The sequence below is a fragment of the Bos indicus genome, chromosome 2, assembly GCF_029378745.1.
Source record: "Bos indicus isolate NIAB-ARS_2022 breed Sahiwal x Tharparkar chromosome 2, NIAB-ARS_B.indTharparkar_mat_pri_1.0, whole genome shotgun sequence".
In the NCBI taxonomy this organism is placed as follows: domain Eukaryota; kingdom Metazoa; phylum Chordata; class Mammalia; order Artiodactyla; family Bovidae; genus Bos; species Bos indicus.
In genome coordinates, this window is record NC_091761.1 from 6,394,337 (window position 1) to 6,415,214 (window position 20,878).

General features: G+C 37.0%; 1 protein-coding gene across 6 annotated transcripts in view; it reads right to left on the reverse strand.

Moving 5' to 3' along the window:
• The window catches only part of PMS1 (PMS1 homolog 1, mismatch repair system component), a 130,951-nt gene that overhangs the window by 38,430 nt on the left and 71,643 nt on the right, over positions 1-20,878 (reverse strand). For 5 of the 6 annotated variants that reach the window (XR_011570449.1, XM_019969490.2, XM_070802295.1 and 2 more), the window contains exon 5: positions 16,506-16,669. Coding sequence is in view for 4 of the 6 variants with exons in the window: in XM_019969490.2 (XP_019825049.1) it covers positions 16,506-16,669 (164 nt within the window). In the remaining 2 variants the exon portion in view is untranslated. Of the gene's footprint in view, positions 1-219; positions 3,739-16,505; positions 16,670-20,878 lie in introns of those variants that run through there. The other variant, XM_070802307.1, reaches the window with a different exon arrangement.

Genomic DNA, 20,878 nt, shown 5'->3' on the forward strand with positions numbered 1-20,878 from the left:
GGTTCAAAAAAGGACAGGAGCAAAAATACAATATAAGAAAAGATTCTTTTTATACTGGCAATATAACAACATTAACTACTGAAGCTTATAGAAACTTTATTGTTGAATGTTTTGAGTTCGGTGTAAAATTAATATTATTCCATCATTATACAAATACTATTGTTAAAAGAATATCACATTCTATTAACATAATAAGCATTAATATAATTTGATTCTTACTAAGTAGCCCAGTCCAGTGTTCTTGCCTGGAGAATCCCAGGGACGGGGGAGCCAGGTGGGTTGCCATCTCTGGGGTCGCACAGAGTCGGACACAACTGAAACGATTTAGCAGTAGCAGCAGCAAGTAGCCCAGAGTTCAAAACTGGTAAAATTTATTTAGAACATTCAAAATTTAAAGCCTCTTATGCAGGAATTCCCTGACGGTCCAGTGGTTAGGACTTGGTGCTTTCAATGAAAGGGCCCAAGTTCAACCCTGGTCGGGGAACTAAGATCCCACAAACCCATGGTACAACCAAAAAGAAAAAAAAGATAAAGACCACTCCCTCCCCCTTTAAGAAAAAGAAATAAAATCTCTAATGCCTACTTTACTCTGCTTATTGTTTATTTTATATTCATGTTTTGGAATACAGTATGCATAGTATTTTTTCATTCTACCTATTTCATACTTTCTGATTCATGTAAAAAAAAAAGTCAAAAATTTAAGCAAAAACTTGAAAACATAAGTTACATTTTGCATAACTTTCAAAGGGAGATTGCAGATACTCTTTATGGTCTTTAAAGCAAGAAATATTATTTCCAATTGCTAATCAAATCTTATCTACATCAGAAATGTTTTTCTTGCCCATAACCTCTTACACATACTCTGTGCAATTGCCTGGACTACTGAACCAGCTTGTTCTGTTACACAACTATAAAACATAATTGGGTCCATTCTCCAAATGCCATAAGAATTATCATTTTCTATTAAGTCTCCTTCTAAATGTCCTTAAAGTTTTTACAATAATTTTTTACATGGACCATTTTTAAAGTCTTTGTTGCTTCCATGTCCTGGCTATTATAAACAGTACTGCGATGAACATTGGGGTACACGTGTCTCTTTCAATTCTGGTTTCCTCAGTGTGTATGCCCAGCAGTGGGACTGCTGGATCATAAGGCAGTTCTCTTTCCAGTTTTTTAAGGAATCTCCACACTGTTCTCCATAGTGGCTGTACTAGTTTGCATTCCCACCAACAGTGTAAGAGGGTTCCCTTTTCTCCACGTCCTCTCCAGCATTTATTGCTTGTAGACTTTTGGATCGCAGCCATTCTGACTGGCGTGAAATGGTACCTCATAGTGGTTTTGATTTGCATTTCTCTGATAATGAGTGGTGTTGAGCATCTTTTCATGTGTTTGTTAGCCATCTGTATGTCTTCTTTGGAGAAATGTCTATTTACCAACCTAGATGTCCATCAGCAGATGAATGGATAAGAAAGCTGTGGTACATATACACAATGGAGTATTACTCAGCCATTAAAAAGAATACATTTGAATCAGTTCTAATGAGGTGGATGAAACTGGAGCCTATTATACAGAGTGAAGTAAGTCAGAAAGAAAAACACCAATACAGTATACTAATGCATACATATGGAATTTAGAAAGATGGTAACAATAACCCTGTATACGAGACAGCAAAGAACAGTCCTTTGGACTCTGTGGGAGAGGGAGAGGGTGGGATGATTTGGGAGAATGGCATTGAAATATGTATAATATCATATATTAAATGAATCGCCAGTCCAGGTTTGATGCACGATACTGGATGCTTGGGGCTGGTGCACTGGGATGACCCAGAGGGATGGAATGGTGAGGGAGAAGGGAGGAGGGTTCAGGACGGGGAACACATGTATACCTGTGGCAGATTCATTTTGATATATGGCAAAACCAATACAATATTGTAAAGTTAAATAAAATAAAATTAAAAAAATAAATAAAGTCTTTGTTGAATTTATTACAATATTGTTTGTATTTATATTTCGGTTTCTCAACCATGAGGCATGTGGGATCCCAGCTCCCTGACCAGGGACTGAATCCACACCCCCTGCACTGGAAGGCAAAGCAGTAACCACCGGACCTCCAGGGAAGTCCCTACATGTCCTTATTTTGTTTCCATTCACCACCTGGCAAGAAGTTCATATTCTAAAGTAAAGTGCACAAGATTCTTTAGAATTCAGACTCAACCTTTCCAGCCTCATCTCTTACTTTCCTATAGAAGCTTTCTCTGATCTCTCATGACTCCTTAACCTTGCATATGCTCTGAATGCTTTTGCCCACTGAGGTCTTTCTCAAGAACCAGTTCTAAAACCACCTATTCTGAAAATCCTTTTTGAATCCAACCAGAGTTTAATAACTGCTTTCAGATTACTTGTATTCTTAATCCTGTTTGCAAAGATCTTTCAGATTGGTCTTCTGATCAGCTCTTTTTGTTGTTGTTGTTGTTAAGTTGCTTCAGTCGAGTCTGACTCTGTACTACCCCATAGACGGCAGCCCATCAGGCTCACCCATCCCTGGGATTCTCCAGGCAAGAACACCGGAGTGGGTTGCCATTTCCTTCTCCAATGCATGAAAGTGAAAAGTGAAAGTGAAGTCGCTCAGTCATGTCCGACTCTTCGTGACCCCATGGACTGCAGCCTACCAGACTCCTCCGTCCATGGGGTTTTCCAGGCAAGAGTACTGGAGTGGGGTGCCATCGCCTTCTCCGCAGCTCTTTTTAATATATATTTATTTATTTGGCTGTTGGGTCTTAGTTATGCATGTGAGATCCAGTTCCCCAACCAGGGATAAAACCCAGGCCCCCTGCATTGGGAGCACAGAGTCCTAGCCACTGGACCACCACGTTAAGTCTCATCTCATCAGCTCCTTAATCTTGGATCTCTGAGGCAATCATTACATCCTCCCATATTTAACCATACAGAAAAGGTTATTTGCAAGTCAAGCTGGTACTGCTTTATATGATATTTGATTTCAGCTTTTCCTCTATGTGCACTGAATAGAACACCTTCCTATTACATTTTGTTTTTCAAGAGACTTTTTCTCTCCAAACCAACTCTTTCTTCTCCCTAATGTGTTCTAAAGGAAGCCACCCAAACAATCTCTTCTGCAATGCAACTCCATCCTTTACAGGCTTCTCTAGTTTTTCTTTTTTCAGATCAAGACCAATAACAGACAGAAAATTTAGACAGAAAGTCAGTAAGGAAACAAAGGATTTGAACAACAATACAGATCAAATGGACCTAACAGATATATGGAGAACATTCAACCCAACAGCAACAGAATACACATTCTTCCCAAGCTCAAGAGGATTTTTCTCAGCGTAGATCATATGTTAGGTCACAAAACAAGTCTTAAAAAATTTTAAAAGCTGAAACATACCAAGTACGTTTTCTGATCACAATGCAATGAAACTAAAAATCAATAGAAAAAGGAACACATTCACAATATGTGGAAATTAAACAACATACTCTTGAACAACCACTGGGTCAAAGAAAAAATAAAAAAGAAAGTTATAAAATACCTTGAGACAAGGGAAAATGATAATACAACATACCAAAAGTTAAGGGGGCAGCAAAAGCAGTACTAAGAGGTAAGTTTGTAGAAAAACACTTACTTTAAAAAATAAAGATGTCATATAAACACCCTAGCTATATATCTCCAAGAACTAGAAAGACAAAAACAAACTAAGCCTAAAGACAGGAGAAGAAAAAAATAAACATTAGTGTGGAAAATAAACAAGATATAAAATAGAAAAAAACAACATAAAAAGAATCAACAAAACCAAGAGTCGGTTTTTTTAAAAGAGACACAATTAATAGACCCTTATTAGCTAGTCTAAGAAAAATACATTCAAATAAAGAATATTGAAAGTGAAGAGATATTACAACCAATATCACAGAAATAAAAATAATCATGAGACAATATTAACAATTATATGACAACAAACTAGATAATCTACAAGAAAGGCTCGATTCCTAGAAACATTCAACATATCAAGATTAAGTTATGAAAGAAGAAAAAGCCTGAAGAAACTTATAACTAGTATGAAGCTTGAATTAGTAATCAAATACCTTCCAAGAAAGAAAATTCTAGGATCAGATGGCATCACTGGTGAATTCTACCGAACATTTAAAGTAAAATAAATTCTTCTCAAACTCTTCCTAAAAACTGAATAGGAAGGAAGAGGAAGGAAGGAAGAAAACTTCCAAATTCATTTTATGAAGGCAGCATTATCTTGATATCAAAGCCAGACAAGAATATTATCAGAAAACAATTGATCAACATCCCTGATAAATACAGATGCAAATGTTCTCAACAGAATACTAGAAATCAAACCAACAGCATATTAAAAAGATCATACACCACAGTCAAACAAGATTTATCTCTAGGATGCAAGGATGGTTCAACATATCCATTTCAATTAATGTAATACACCATATTAACAAAATAAAGGATAAAAATCACATGATCATCTCAACAGATGCAGAAAAAAACCTTAGACAAAACTGAAAGAACCTTCACAATTAAAAACATTCAACAAACTAGGAATAGAAGGAAGTGATGTTGCTCAGTTGTGTACAACTCTCTGCTATCCCACTGACTGTAGCCTACCAGGCTCCTCCATCCATGGCATTTTCCAGGTAAGAGTACTGGAGTGGGTTGCCATTTCCTTCTCCAGGGGATCTTCCCGACCCAAGGCTCGAATCCAGGTCTCCTGCACTGCAAGCAGACGTTTTACCTGCTGATCCACCAGGGAAGCCCACGGAAGGAAAGAAATTCAAAATAATAAAAGCCGTCTAGGTAAAGCCCACAGTACTCGGCAGTGAAAAACTGAAAGCTTTACCTTTGAGCACAGTAACAAGGGCAAGGATACCCATATTGCTATTTCCATTCATCAGAGTTCTAAAAGGCCTAGCCAAAGCAATTAGGCAAGAAAAAGATAAATCAATAAAAGGGATCCAAACAAGAAAAGAATAAGTGAAATCGTCCCTGTTTCCTGATGACAAGGTCCTATTTCTAGAAAACCCTAAAGACTCCATAAAAACCCTGTTAGAACTAATAAATTCAATAAAATTACAGGATACAAAATGAACACAAAAATTGGTTGTGTTTCTATTCACTAACAATGAATTATCTGAAAAGGAAATTAGAAAAACAATCTTTTTAACAATAGCACAGGAAGAAAAAAATACTTAGAAATAAATTTAATGAGGGGAAAGACCTGTATGATGATAAAAACTACCAAATGAAAGAAACTAAAGATGATGCAAATGGAAAGGCATTCTGTGCTCATGTATTTGAAGACTTAACATTGTTAAAATTTCTATACTACTCAAAGTGATCTACAGATTTAATGCAATCTCTCTCTTTTTTTTTTTAAACCCAGTGGTATTTTTTTACAGAAGTAGAAAAATACAATTCTAAAACTCATATGGAACTATAAAAGAGCATGAATAGTTAAATGATTCCTGAGAAACAAGAACAAAGCTAAGAGGCATCACAGGTCCTGAGGCTGAAATAGATTAAAAAGCTATAATAATCAAAACAGTATGGCAGCATACAGACAGACATAAATACCAACAGAAAAAATAGAGAGCCCAGTAAAACATCCATGCATATAAGGTCAACTGATGTCTGATAAGGGGCAAAAATACAGTGAGGAAAGGATAGCTTCTTCAATAAACAGTGTTGAGAAAACTGGATATCCTCATGCAAAAGCTGGACCCTTATATCACTCCACACATAAAAATCAACTTAAAACAGATTAAAGACATAACTAAACACCTGAACTGTAAAACTAGAAAAGAACACACAAGAAATGCTTTATGACACTGGTCCTGACAATTATTTCCTGGATATTACACCAAAAGTACAAGCAACAAAAAGCAAAAATAGTCAAGTGGGACTATATAAAATAAAGACGCTCCTGCACAACAGAGGAAGCAATCAACAAAGTGAAAAGGCAAGCCATGAAATGGGAGAAAACATTTACAAACTATACACCTGATGATTGACATCCAAAATATACAAGGTACTCCTACAATGCAAAAGCAAAAGAATCTAATAACCCAAGAAAAAAACAGGCTAAGGATTTAAACAGACATTTCTCCAAAGAAGAAATACAAATGGTCAACAGGTATATGAAAAATGCTCAATATCACTGACCATGAGTGAAATGCAAATCAAAAGCACAAAGAGGTATCACCTCACACCTGTCAGGATAGCTATTACCAAAAAAAAAAAAAAAAAGGAAAAGACAACAAGTATTGGTAAGAATATTGGTGGAGAAACTAGAACCCTTTATAGTTTGTGGAGATGCAAAATGGTGCAGCTGATACAGAAAACAGAATGGAGATACTTTCAAATATTAAAAATAGAAATATCATATGACCTAGATATCCAATATCTGGGTATTTTCCAAAAGGCAAATCTCAAAGAGATATTAGCATTCCCATGTTCACTACAGCACTATTTACAATGACCAAGATGTGGAAACACCCTAAGTGTTCACTGATGGATGAACGGATAAAGAAAATGTATTATATACATACAATGAAATATTATTAGGCCTCAAAAAAGAAGGAAATTCTACAACATGTGACAACACGGATGAATCATGAGGAACATTATGCCAAGTGAAATAAACTAGTCACACAAAGACAAATACTGCATGATTCCATATATATTAGGCATCTAAAATGGACAAATTCATAGCATCAAAGAGTCGAATGGTGATTAACAAGGACTAGGGGTAGGAAAAAATTGGAAGTTACTAACAAATAGGCATAAACTTTCAGTTAGGGTTCGTAAGTTCCAGAGACCTGCTGTACATCATACCTCTACTCAACAATACTATATTGTACACTTAAAAATTTGTTAAGTGTGTAGATCGTATGTTAAGTGTTCTTAATACAATAATACTGAAAAAAAGAAAAAAGAAGACCAAATCCACAGATTCTGAGCTGCCAACACTCCTATAATCAGCTGGTTCCCTGATGCTTAGTTGATGGCATTTCTTTTCCCATACATCCTGTTCAGGCAAATATCCCAACAATTACCTTATGGTTCTTTATTTTTCTAATTCTGTCCTCTTATTTAAAAAACAAGCAACAAGTTTTAAAGCTAATAAATAATATCCAGTATGGAGTTGATCAGCTTTTCTTTCTTAACAGACTAGTCAACAAAAACTTTGTTGATGAGGTAACAAATAACTTCACTTCCAAAGTTTTGCTTGATTCTATTAGGTTCTTTCTGGAGAGAAATCAAAATTATGCCAGAGTAATTCATGAGTGCATTGTCACTCAGTCATGTCCAACTCTTTGCAACCACATGAACTGTAGCCCACCAGGCTCCTCTGTCTATGGAATTCTCCAGCTAAGAATACTGGAGTGGGTAGCTATTCCCTTCTCTAGGGTATCTTCCTAACCCAGGGATCACATCCAGGTCTCTTGCATTGCAGGCAGATTTTTTTTTTTTTTAACCTTCTGAGCCACCAGGGAATTCATGAAGGTGCTACATATTGGAAAAGAAAGACAGACGCACCCATTCAGGAATAAAACAGGGATGTAATATTACCATTTTCCTAAGCATATAAAGTTAAATAAATCAGGTATCCTCATCCTTGTATCTTCATTATCTACGTGCAGTCTCATGGATTTTTCCTTACAATAGTGATCACCCTCTTTGTTTTCCATGCCCAATCTGTTTATCCTAATTCAGCCACGTAGTGTCTGGATTTTTGTTATAGTTTCCTAACTAAGGTCTCTGCTTATAGCTTCCTATAATTCCTCCCAGCACGTTACTACCAAACTAACCGCCACAGGTTAACACCTTGATCAAGTCACTTCCCTACTCCCAATTTTCTACTAAAAACAAAACAAAAAAACAGCCTAGCATTAAAGACCCTTTATAATCTAGACTCCAACTGTCTTTCAGGATTTATCTTCCTGTATTCCTTTATATAACTACCTACTCACATAACTTGACTTATTCACTGCCTCTAAATACTTTCCTACCTCCATCTTTTATATTCATACTATTCCTATACCTAGAATGATTTTGATCCATTTATCCCTATTAGCAAAGTATACTGTAGTAAAATCAGCCCATGACCCACCCATTTGTGGAATCCTAGGTGAGACCACTTTGATAGGTTGTTCCTACTCCACTGAATCAATTAACACCCACCTGCCAAGTGGCTTAAGTCAGCCCTCCCTCTTCTGTGACTTTCAAGCAGGCCTCCAGAAAGAAAGGGAAAGGTCTGAGTATAAAAGTTGATGCTTGATATTTTGCACTTCTCTGTTCCAGTTGTTATTTTTAATTCTATTGATACCATCTACCCCTGTATCTTTGGTGCTTTAATATCTATGTTAACAATCCAGTATGGGCTGGTGCCACCAATGGGATGGAATTCTCCTGTCCTGCGTGCTCTCAACCCGTGATCACACTCATTAATTTAACATATATTTTTTGAGTACCTACATGAAGTACTACTGTCAGCACTAGGGACACATCAGTGAAAAGAGTCAGAAGTCTCTCCCCTCATGGAAGTTGTATCTAGAGGAGGAAAGAAAGACAATAAATTAAGGTAGGTACAATATACAGCATGTTAGTTAGAAGTTTTAGTAAGAAAAATAAAGCAGGAAAACGTGTGTGTGTGTGGGGAAACAGTTATAGTTTTAGGGTGACTAAAGAAAACGTCACTGAGGAAGTTTTAAGTAAAGAACTGAGAGATAAGGATTGAGCCAGATATACAGAAGAATGTCTGAGGCAAATGAACGACAAATAAAAAGGTCCTGAGTTGGAAGTATGACTGGCAGGTTCAAGGAAAAAACAAGGAGGCCAGTTAGCTGGAGCCAAGAAAATAAATGAATGAGATCAGACATAGTAGTGGGTCAGATTACCTATATCGGATCAGCAAACTATAGCCTATGGACTGAATCCAACCTACCACCTGCTTTTTAAAGTAAAGTTTTAATACCTCTACTTTCATGCTACAACAGCAGAGCTGAACAGTTGTGAGGCAAACTGTATGAGTTAGAAAACCCCAAATATTTATACTGCGGTTCTTTACAAAAAAGGTTTACTAATCTTCCAGATGCCTCAGTAGTAAAGAATCTGCCCACGATGCACGACACACAGGTTCGATCCCTGGATCAGGAAAACCCCTGAAGAAGGAAATGGCAACCCATTCCAGTATGATTACCTGGGAAACCCTATGGAAAGAGGAATCTGGCATGCTACAGTCCACAGGGTTTCTTTTACAGAATCACTTTAGCTGTTAGGCTCAGAATAAAGACAGCAAGGTAGGAAGTGGGGAGAATTAGAAAATTACTACAAAAATCCAGGTGGGCGATCATGGTGGCTTGGATCACACACATGGTGAAAAGTGTTAGATTTTAGATATATTTTGAATGCAGACCAACAGAATTTACTCTTTTATCAGATTAAAGTGTGGGAGAATCAGTAGTTAAGGATAACCCTAAGCGTTCTGGTTTGCCAAGAGAAAAAACAGAGTTCTCATATACTGATGGGTAAGGATATGTAAAGAGCAATTCTGAGAGACAAGGGAGGGAGCTTTACTGTTTGTCATGTTAAATGTGAGGAGCTTATTATTAAACAAAGAGAAATTTGGGGAGGTAGTTAGATCTATGAGTTTGGAGTTCAGGAAAGTTACAGAATGGAGATAAAAACTGAGGAGTCATCACTGTATAAATGACACCCAGAAACATGAGATGCACTCATCAAGAAAATGAACACATACATGTGTGTGAGTAACTATATATATATATGTGAGAATGAATTATATACATAAACTCCACAATTGAGCCACAGGACACTAAATGTTTACAAGTCAGGATATGAAGGGGAACTAGAAGACTGATAACAAATGGTAGAAAGATGAGGGAAAAAACCAAGGATGTGTGTTGACCTAGAAGCCAAGTGGAAAAGTGTTTCAAGGATGAGATCAACTGTGGTAAACGTTAAGTAAGATAAAATCTGAGAAATGACCACTGGATTCAGAAATCTGAAAGTCAATGGTGACCTTGGTAAAAGTAGTTTTGGTGGAGTGGTAGAAAGAGAAAGTCTGACTAGAGTGGGTTCGAGAGAATGGGAAGAAAGCTAATTGGAGACAGTGAATACAGACACTTATTTTAAGAAACTTTGCCCAAGTGAAGCAATTGGCCTTGCCTAAAAACATGAGGCATGCATCTATAATAATAGAAGAGAAGGTTGAATGTTATGGGCACAACTGCAGACAGGTGGATAGTTTATAAAAGTTCTCTCAATTTTCTCAGTAAAATAGGATGTAAGATCAAGTAAGAGTGAAGACAGGGAAGAAAGACTTGATTGTCTGAGAAGAGAGATGAAATAGCTTTTTGGGATTTTGCAACTCAATATATGGATTATGGACCAGCAGCAACTGTACCACCTGGGGACTGGTTGGAAATGTAGAATCTCAAGTCCTTGCTGAGCTACTAAATCAGAACCTGTTAACAAGATGCCCAGGTGATTTGCTTATACAGTAAAATCGGCTTAAAGCACTGTGGATATAGGAGACCAGGAGAGAAAACAGACCACAGAAACAGTATGACTACCAGGCAGTACTAAGATTAGTGATCATGAATTTAAAGCGGTACTAGTCATTTTGATTTGCATTTCTCTAATAATTGGCAATGTTAAGCATTTTCTCATGTGCCTTTTGGTCATCTCTGTATGTCTTCTTTGGAGAAATGTCTTAGATCTTTTGCCCATTTTTTGATTGGGTAGTTTGTTTTTTTTGTTTGATAATGAGTGTATGAGTTCTCTGTACATTTTGGAGATTAATGCCTTATTAGTCACATCATTTGTAAATATTTTCTCCCATTCTATAGGTTGTCTTTTTGTTTTGTTTATGGTTTCCCTTGTGGTGCAAAAGCTTTGTTAGGTCCCATTTGTGTGTGTGTATATATATATACACACTAAGACATAAAGTTGGAATATTACTCAGCCATGTAAAGGAATGAAATAAGGCATTTGCAGAAACACGGATGGACTTAGAGATTATCATACTAAGTGAAGTTAAGTGAGTCAGAGAAAGACAAATATTATGTGACATTGCTTATATGTGAAATCTAAAAAAAAAAAAAAAAATGAACTTATATACAAAACAGAAATAGATCCCACAGAAAATAGAAAACAAACTTATGATTACCAAACTGCCAATCTGTCCTTCCCCCACACCCCACTCCCACTTGGCAACCACAAATTTGTTTTCTCTATCTGTGGGTCTGTTTCTGTTTCACAGAGAACTTCATCTATGTCATATTCTATATGCCATATATAAGCTGCATCATATGGTATTTGTCTTTTTCTGGCTTACTTCACTTAGTATGATAACCTTTATGGCATCATTTCATTCTTTTTTATGATCCATACTCAGTATATTGTAATACTAAGTGAGAATTAAAAGGAAAACAGATATAAGTAAAATGCAGCCCTCCCTTCCACAAAAGCCTGTTGGGACAGGGAGAGAGAATAAAGCAAAAATCATCTAATAGGGGTAGAGAAAATGCTATGGAAAAAGTTACAGAATAAGTCTTGCTGAGAGACAGCAGAAGGCTTTAAAGATTTCTTAAAAATAGTGTCAGCAAACATCAAAATTAGAAATCAACTAAACTAAAATTTGACTTATATATGTCTCTTATCTCTTCTATATAGTATTTCTCAGAAGTCAGGTGAAAAGTAAAAGAATTTAATATAACAAAGAAGAAAACATGAGAACCATTAAAAATTTTATCCTTAATTTGCAAGTAAAAACAAACCAAAAGACAAACAACCAATCATAATTGATAATTAGCCCCAAGTTAACCTTAAAACATATCTGAAGGCACATTCACTTTCACTAATGAAAAAAGAAATAAAAACAATTCCACCCAAACTTTCAAGATTGGAACTGGAGGGATATATTCTTCAGAAGAAAGGAGCATTCAAACCATAATCCTGAACTGAAATTTCTCTTTGATTATACTGCCTCCACAACACTGGAGGGGATGGGAGAGGGAGGTGGCCTTTAACACTGGTCCAGTTACAGGCAAAAGACTTTTCCTTGATTCCTCACAGCACAGGTGAAACAAAACTGGGACATTCACAAAATATGAGTAAAAGGCTAAAAGATGCAAAGTAGAATAAAATGAACAAAGGGAATACCACAAATGTACAGGATACAGATTGTAAACTACCATTTATTTATCTTCAGTTTATTACCCAATAAATGTGTCCCTTCTTTCTCATTCTTAGTCATCATTCTTCCAGACTTCAAAAATAAATAAACTAATCTCAATAAGCCTTAACAGTCATGTCATATAAAGGAGAGATAGGTAAAAAGTCATTAATTAATTTCCCTCTTGTAACAGAAAGACCTTATATCCATAATATCCAATTCAGCTTTTGTAATACCAGTGGGCCTCTAATTATCAAGATAGAATTAAATTCAAAATAATTTTTAAAAACACAAATGATACTTTAGGCAAAGGAAAATATTCCCCAAAATCAACAAGTATGAAGTATTAAAGTATCCATTATTTGAAATCACATATTTATCATTATGTTTGAACTAGTGCTCTGTAAAATTACTCATGAACATATGAAACAGCTAATATTAAGTGGGTTTCAGATCTTACCAAATTGAGAAAAACTCCTAATTCTGTGAAATAACTATTTTATAAATGAAAAAAAAAAAAACATGTAACAGGACCTCACAGGGATTCAGTTACAAAACTAAGGCTGAAGACTGTAGTGCTTATCTAAGGAATGGCTCTAGCATTTCTCCAAATAAAATCTACTTTAAATAAAGTCACTGAATCCACTTGTAAATTATTTCCCTTTGGCTGTCTCATTATTCAATATGCTTTCAAGGAACATGGTGATGAAAGAAGAAAAATACCTCTTTCTAACATAACCATACTGGCAAGAACATTAACATTATCAGTATTCAAAGAATGTCTTGGCAGGTTATAAACCTTCATAAAAAGAAGGAACACTAATCCAAGATGTCAAAATAGCAATAGTACTTCTCATAGTATGTGCAATATGATTGTTTGTTTGTAATGCAGAAAAAAATTTTTCAAATGAAGAGAAACCAATATTGCCATGTTTAAATTTTAAGCTAAGGCAAAAAAAAATTTTCTCAGAAAAGCACATAAAGTATGATAAACATAAGCATTATTTGTAAGAGTAGAGCACAACTCAATGTTCAGAGAGATTTATGATAATGTGTTGATGCTATTTTTGGAACTTAAACAATATATTTAACATTTGAGGTACAACAGCATACTAAGAAATAAAAGAGTGAAATAATAATTTATACTTAAAAAAGCTTAGAAATATAACTGAGTCCATGATTTACTTGTGTAGGTAATACTTAATTTTACTACAAGACTTTATTTGGGCTATATTAGTAGGCACAATTTACTTTAAAGTCGTAAGAAACTTTTAAATACAGCACTATCTTCAGATCCCATAATCTAGCTCTATTTAAATACTCAACGCTAAAAACTGATGCCAAGACAGTGACATTTTACTTACAGTACTTGCACCTTCAGAAATGTCAAATTCCCCAAGAGGAAGGCAGAGCCAGTTACCTCAGCATGTGCATTAAAAAAAAGATGCCTGATGAAACTTTTGATTAAACAAAGACTAAACATACTGTGTCCACAATGATTATAAAACTATTTCATGTGCTATTTTCCACTTGAAGGTTTTTACCTTCCTTTAAGCTTTTCATGTGGCTCTTCCTGTCCACAAACTGATTTATAATTTTATTATAAGACTTTTGATAGTATTACATTACTTTAATAGTGCAATACTCTCCAAGATTTGCACTGCATCTGAAATTATTGAAGGCCACTGAGAGACCTGTGTTTGCTCAATATAAGCTCAGATATGGTGTACTTGAAAAGTTATAAAATACATTGTATTGAAAAATACTACTTTCCATTTTCAAAAGAAAATACCTACACTGATGATCTTACACAGGTTGGGAAAATAATAAACTTATCCTAAGTTTAGAAGATATATATTTGACTTCAAATACTCATCTCCATTACATTAGACAATAATCTTATTTTATTCTTCTGTTTTCTCTTCCTCAAAACTTTTCTCTTTGGTTGTAGTCACTATTCTGCTATAAAAACGTAGCTCCTGTCTTCATGTTTTACCTTTCGCCATCTGTTTTCCTCTACTGACCATTCTTTCTTTTGCCTTTGATATTTTCTTAACTTGGGTACATTCAACTTTTAATAACGAAATGTTCTTTGGATCAAGAGGTCATAGGGTTATTTATATTAGCAGGATGAGCCTCCATCCATCAACATCCTGAGGAATTCTAGCATGATCGAGCTGGAAGAGATTTCAAGGTATCATTTGGTTGAGCTCTATGCCAGCAGTAACAGGTGGCTGACTATTCTTAATGTTTTTCTTTCTTTTTTATTTTTTTAAGATGACTAAAAATTCTGATCATAAATATTCCACTGTAATTTGGTTTAATATGAGAATCTTCTTGGACTTCCCTGGTGGTCCAGCGGTTAAGAAGCTGCCTGCCAAGGCAGGGGACGTGGGTTTGCTCCCTGGTCTGGAAAGACTCCACATGCTGCGGGGCAACTAGGCACACCCAGCACAACTACTGAGCCCACACGCCATGACCACTAAAAGCTTATGCACTCTAGACCCCACATGCCGCAACAGGAGAAGTCACTGCAACGAGAAGCCCAGGGACTGCAACTAGAGAAAGCCTGCTCACAGCAATGAAGACCTGGAGCAGCCAAAAATAATTAAATTAAAAAACATATGGATACAGGAAGCTTGGGGCTGGTGCACTGGGATGACCCACAGGGATGGTATGGGGAGGGAGCTGGGAGGGGGGTTCAGGATGGGGAATACGTGTACACCCATGGCAGATGCATGTTGATGTATGGCAAAACCAATACAATATTGTAAAGTAAAATAATAATAAAATTTTAAAAAAAGAAAAGAAAAATGGAGATAAAAAAAAAAAAAACATATGGAATCTTCTTAATAACAAGCATAAAGACATGGAGTAGAAAGAAAACTGGATGAAAAAGTGCTTGGATCTCAGTAGAATTACTTACCGTAAAATAGAAAACGGGGCTTCCCTCATCTGCCTGCCAATGCAGCAGACACAGGTTCGATACCTGATCCAGGAAGATTCCACATGCCACAGATCAACTGAGCCCATGTGCCAAAACCATTGAGCCTGCGCTCTAGAGCTCGGGAGCCAACACTACTGAGCTCACATACCACAACTACGGAAGCCCACATGCCCCAGAGCCCATGCTCTGCCACAAAATAAGCCACTGAAACGAGAAGCCCGTGCACCATAACTGGCAAGCAGCCCTTGCTCGCTGTCACTGCAGAAAAGCCCATGCAACAACAAAGACCCACCACAGCCACGAATAGAGATAAAATCAGGAAAACTGCTAGTTGATGTTTAAGAAGGAAATTCATTAACAAGAACAATTCCTTAGATCATTCTGAGCTTCCCTATACAAATAGAGGTAAGGCTGTCTACCCTACAAGGTTATTCTAAGTGCTCTGAAACCTAGAAAAGAACTACACAATGTAATATAGTATTAAAATACGAAGACAAAACAGTAGAGTGTGAAGAATCTATACTCAGTAGGCATGTAAAGTTTCAAAACCAATCTCAGCATTTACCAGCTGTGCAATACTGAGCAAACCTCTCTAAGTCCAGTGTAGAGGACCACTGCAAGTTGATACAATGTCTCTTCACTCGGCTGCTGCTGTGGAGTACAGGAGTTTCATGAAACGAGCACAGGCACTGGCCCTGTGCACACCCTCAATAAATGTTACCTCTCTACTCCCCACCAGGTTTACAAACTTCTACTCTCCTTACAGTAAATATTTTGAGGTGCACATGTAGAACTTTATGAAACAGAACATTCAGAAGATATGTAAACCTTCCTTTCCCCTAAGATTTATCAAGCAACAAGAGGAATTCCTCATCAGCCCTGCTTTGAAAAATGGAAAGAAATGAGTAGAGTTTCCTTTAAAAAGCAAACACAAAACTCTTCCAGAGAAGAAACCATTTAAAATAAAAGGAAGAAAATATCACTAAATAGTGAACTTTTTTTTTTCATTTGTTTGTTTTTAAACAGTGAACTTCTTAAAGGAAAATAACAAGTCTCAGTCATCTTCATATTTAGGAAGCACTCAAACATTCCTTGGATGAAAAAGTCTCTTGGTAGAATAACTTATCTTAGAAATTAAGAAATAAAAGGTTCAATCAGATTTCATATACATGTGAGGTAACAAAGATGCTCTTTATACAATAAAGAAAAAAACTAAACAAATGTGGACAAATTTTGAAAGACTCTTACACATCTGATTTAGACAAAATGCACTGTCCCGTTACTACGTCACGTATCAAAAAATTCTGTAGAAAGTACAATAATGCTTACCTTGTTATGTATAAAAACAATCCTTACATCAGGTTTAAGTATACCATAGCTTATAAGGAGATCTTGAATCTTTTTAATTTCATCTTTACATTTTTTAGCAGTTGAGTAAAATTGCTTTCTTACAGGTAGATTCTTAAATAATCGTAAAGCAGTTACAGTTGTACCTGTTGGCAGATAAGAAGAAAGCATATTTAGATGTAAAAGGAACCTCACAGATCTTCAAATCCACATACAATCAGTAATTAACTCCTTTTATTACTGAAGGCCATTTCTCTTCAAACTGTGGGAACCCAAAGAAGGCTCAACTGTGCGAGCTATTCTGATCTCTTGCTAGGCTCTCCTCTTTCTAACAGGTCTGACCCATTAAGTATGATCTCTTTTATGTGGGCTTCTCACGTGGCGCTAGTGGTAAGAACCTGCCTGACAATGCAGCAGACTTAAAAGCTGTGGGTTTGATCCTTAGGTTGGGAAGATCCCTGGGAGGAGGGCATGCCTTACCCACTCCAAAATTCTTGCCTGGAGAATTCCATGGACAGAGAAGCCTGACGGGCTACAATCCACAGGGTTTCAAAGAGTCAGATATGACTGAAGCAACTTAACATGTGTGATCTAAATAGGAATAATCTTTATTTCTACCACTACTGAAAAACATGGGCTTACTGCTGATAGAATGTAGTATCTTAAGAAATCTGCTGATATTCTAACTACCTGGGAATGATGCTTATTCTGCACTTTAAAACATACAGATGATATAAGGCTACACAGCATATGTATAACCTTAATTATTCAATTAAAAATTCTTATCTGATGTGCAACACCATTAATTATCAGAGAAATGTATATCGTAATTACAATGAGGTATCACCTCTCACTGGTTAGAATGGTCATCATTAAAAAGTCTACAAATAATAAATTCTGGAGAGGGTGTACAGAAAAGAGAATCCTCTTACACTGTTGGTGGGAATGTGAATTGGTACAGCCACTATGGAAAACAGTATGGGGGTTTCTTAACAAAAGCTACCGTATGACCTAGCTACTCTGCTTCTGGGCATACATCCAGAGAAAACTCTATTTCAAAAAGATACATGTACCCCAATGTTCAAAGCAGCACTATTTACAAAAGTCAAGACATGGAAGCTACCTAAATGTCCACTGACACATGAACAGATAGAAAGTGGGATGATAAGGGAAGTCCGAGATGGAGGGGATATGTATACATATAGCTGACTCACTTTGTCATACAGCAGAAATTAACAAAACATTGTAAAGCAATTATACACCAGCACAATTAAAAAAAAATAAAAAAGAAGATGTAGTACACACACACACACAATGGACTGAGCCAGAAAAAATAATGCCACTTGCAACAACATGAATAGACTTAGAGATTATCATACTAAGTGAAATAAATCAGAGAAATACAATGTATGATATTACTCATATGCAGAATTTAAAATATGACACAAATGAATTTATTAACAAAACAGAAATAGACTCATGAACACAGAAAACAAATCAAAAGGAAAATAGCAAGACGAAGAGAAAATCAGGAATTTGGGGTGAGCAGATACAAACTACTATATATAATACAGGTAAACAACAAGGTCCGACTGTACAACACAAGGAACTATATATTCAGTATCTTATTTATAATAACCTATAATGGAAAAGATATGAAAAAGAATATATATGTGTATAACTGAATCACACCAGAAACAAATACAATATAAATCAACTATACTTCAAGTAAAAAAATTCTTATCTGAAATAATATCTAATTGCCTGGTTTAATTTATCTCATCTTCTGAAATATGCAAAACTAGGATAATGAAACAAAAGCTTTTTTTTTTAATTGTGAACTTATTTAACCAAAAACTTGAGGGGTGGGGTCAAGATGGCAGAGTAGGATACAGAGCTCACTTCCCCCTACTAACACATCAAAAATACATCTATGTGTGGAGCAGTTATCACCGAAAACAAAATGGAGACTGGCATTCAGACTCTTCCATAACCAAAGGTGTAAGAAAGACGCACGTGACACTGAATGCAGGGGAAGGGACGCAAGTCCGTGCAACTGCCCGCCCCTTCCGAGAGAGGGTGCAGAAGAGGAAAGCGCACACGGGCCCAGAGGCCCTTCCCAGGGAACGATCAGCTGGAACCAGTTACTGGGCTCCCTATCCCTGGGGTCCAACACCAGGAAGGTGAGTCCCTTCAGGTGGTTTCAAAACCAGTGGGACTGACAGGCTCTAAGAAACCTAGACTCCACTCATGAAGAGTGAGCAGATGCTTGCTTACTCCTGAAATAGGACAGAGGGAGCAGGTCTCTGGCCTGTTTCCCACTACCACCTCAGCACACACCTTGGACGAGTTGAGCAGCCACTCTGGCACAGCTCCACACTATAACAAGGGCTGCCTTAGCCAACGGAAGTGCACAGTTGCAGGGGACCGGCGTGGCTTGAATCTGGGGCAGCATCCAAACAGGTCAGGGGCAATCGTTGCTGGTGCTTGCAAAGGAGGTGGACTGAGAACAGTGTGGAACTCTTACTGGTAATAGGGCATCCACGGTGCATGCCCAGTCCACACAGGGCATCTGCCTTGGCCCTTCCTGCTCCACAAAAGAGCTCCACATTAGGGCAAGGGCTGCCCTGGCTGTGGAGAATGTAGTTGTAGAGGGTGGAGCTGGCTCAGGCCCGAAGCAGCATCTGAACAGGGAAAGGCAACCACTGTGGGCACTCCTGGAGAGAGTGTATCAACAGCAGTCTGGTACTCTAAAATGGTGCCAGAACCACAGGGCATGGACCCCAATCTATGACAAGTACCCACACGTGCCCCTCTTGCTTCAGCCCCCCTCGAGGGCAAGTGTGCCAATGCTGGGAGGCGGAGCACACATACTTAGAGAAAACAGAGCCAGCTCAGACCTGATCCTCAGGCCTTGTATTCCAGCAACACGGAACCTGATCTCATCCACAATCGGGTGGTACTGGTCACTGGGCAGAGAAGCCCCAGCTCACACTTGACTCTGTTCCAGCCCATCTGTCTGTATTCCTAGACCCAAATAAGCTGAAAGCTGCCAGCACTCCGTGGAGGAAGATGTAATCGTGTTCATATAAAACCCAGCTCTCCTACCAAAGGCACCTGGTACTAACTAGGGATGACCCAACAGACACCCCTACAAGACTGCAATAGGTAACTGTTTCACCAAGTTTCATAGAGACACAGAAAAGTAAGCAAAATAATAAGACAGAAGAATTTGCTTCAGATGAAAGAACAAGACAAAACCCATGAAAAAAAAAAAAAAAAACTACTAATGACACTGGTAAATAATTTACTAAATAAAGAATTCAAAGCATTACTAATCAGAATGGTAATTGGACTTGGGAAAAGAACAGATGAACACAGTGAGAACTTTAACAAGGAACTAAAAAAAGAAAAAAGTCAGAACTGAATACAATAACTGAAATGAAAAATACAGTAGAAAGAAATAACAGTAGACTTGGTGATACAGAAGAACACTTTTTAAGTGGTATGGAAGACAAAATAATAGAAATCACCCCATTAGAACAACAAAAAGAAAAACAAATTTTAAAAAATGGGAAGAGTTTTTAAGAGACCTCTAGGACAACAACAAACATATTAACATTTGCTTATAGGGTCCAAGAAGGAGGAGAGAGAAAAGGGTTGAAAATATATTTGAAGAAGTTATGGCTGAAATTTTCCCAAACCTGAAAAAGAGATATCCAAGGACAGGAAGCATAGACGGTTCCAAACAAAATGAACCCAAACAGAGGTACTTCAAGACATATCATAATTAAAATGGGAAAGGTTAAAGATAAAGGGACCCACTCCAGTGTTCTTGCCTGGAGAATCACAGGGATGGGGGAGCCTGGTGGGCTGCTGTTTATGGGGTCGCAGAGAGTCGGACATGACTGAAGTGACTTAGCAGTAGCAAAGATAAAGGGAGAATTCTAAAGGCGGCAAGTGAACCCTCATAAGGCTCACTGGATTATTCTGTAGAAACTTTGCAAGCAATCAGGGACTGGCAATGATACATTAAAGTGCTGAAAAGAAAAAACCTACAACCTAGATATATTACTCAGCAAGATTATCATTTAAAATTGAAGGCAAGATAAAGAACTTCTCAGACAAGCAAAAGCTAAAAGAGTTCATCATAAACTCTTAAAAACAACCCTAAAAGATATGTTAAAAGATAGTTTCTAAGGAAAAGGAAAGGTTACAACAAGAAAAGTAAAAATCTATAGGAAAGATAAAATCCTACTATACAAATATAGGGGATTCCCTGGCAGTCTAGTGGTTAGGACTTGGCACTTTTACCACTGAGGGCCCGGATTCAATCCCTGGCTGGGGAACTAAGA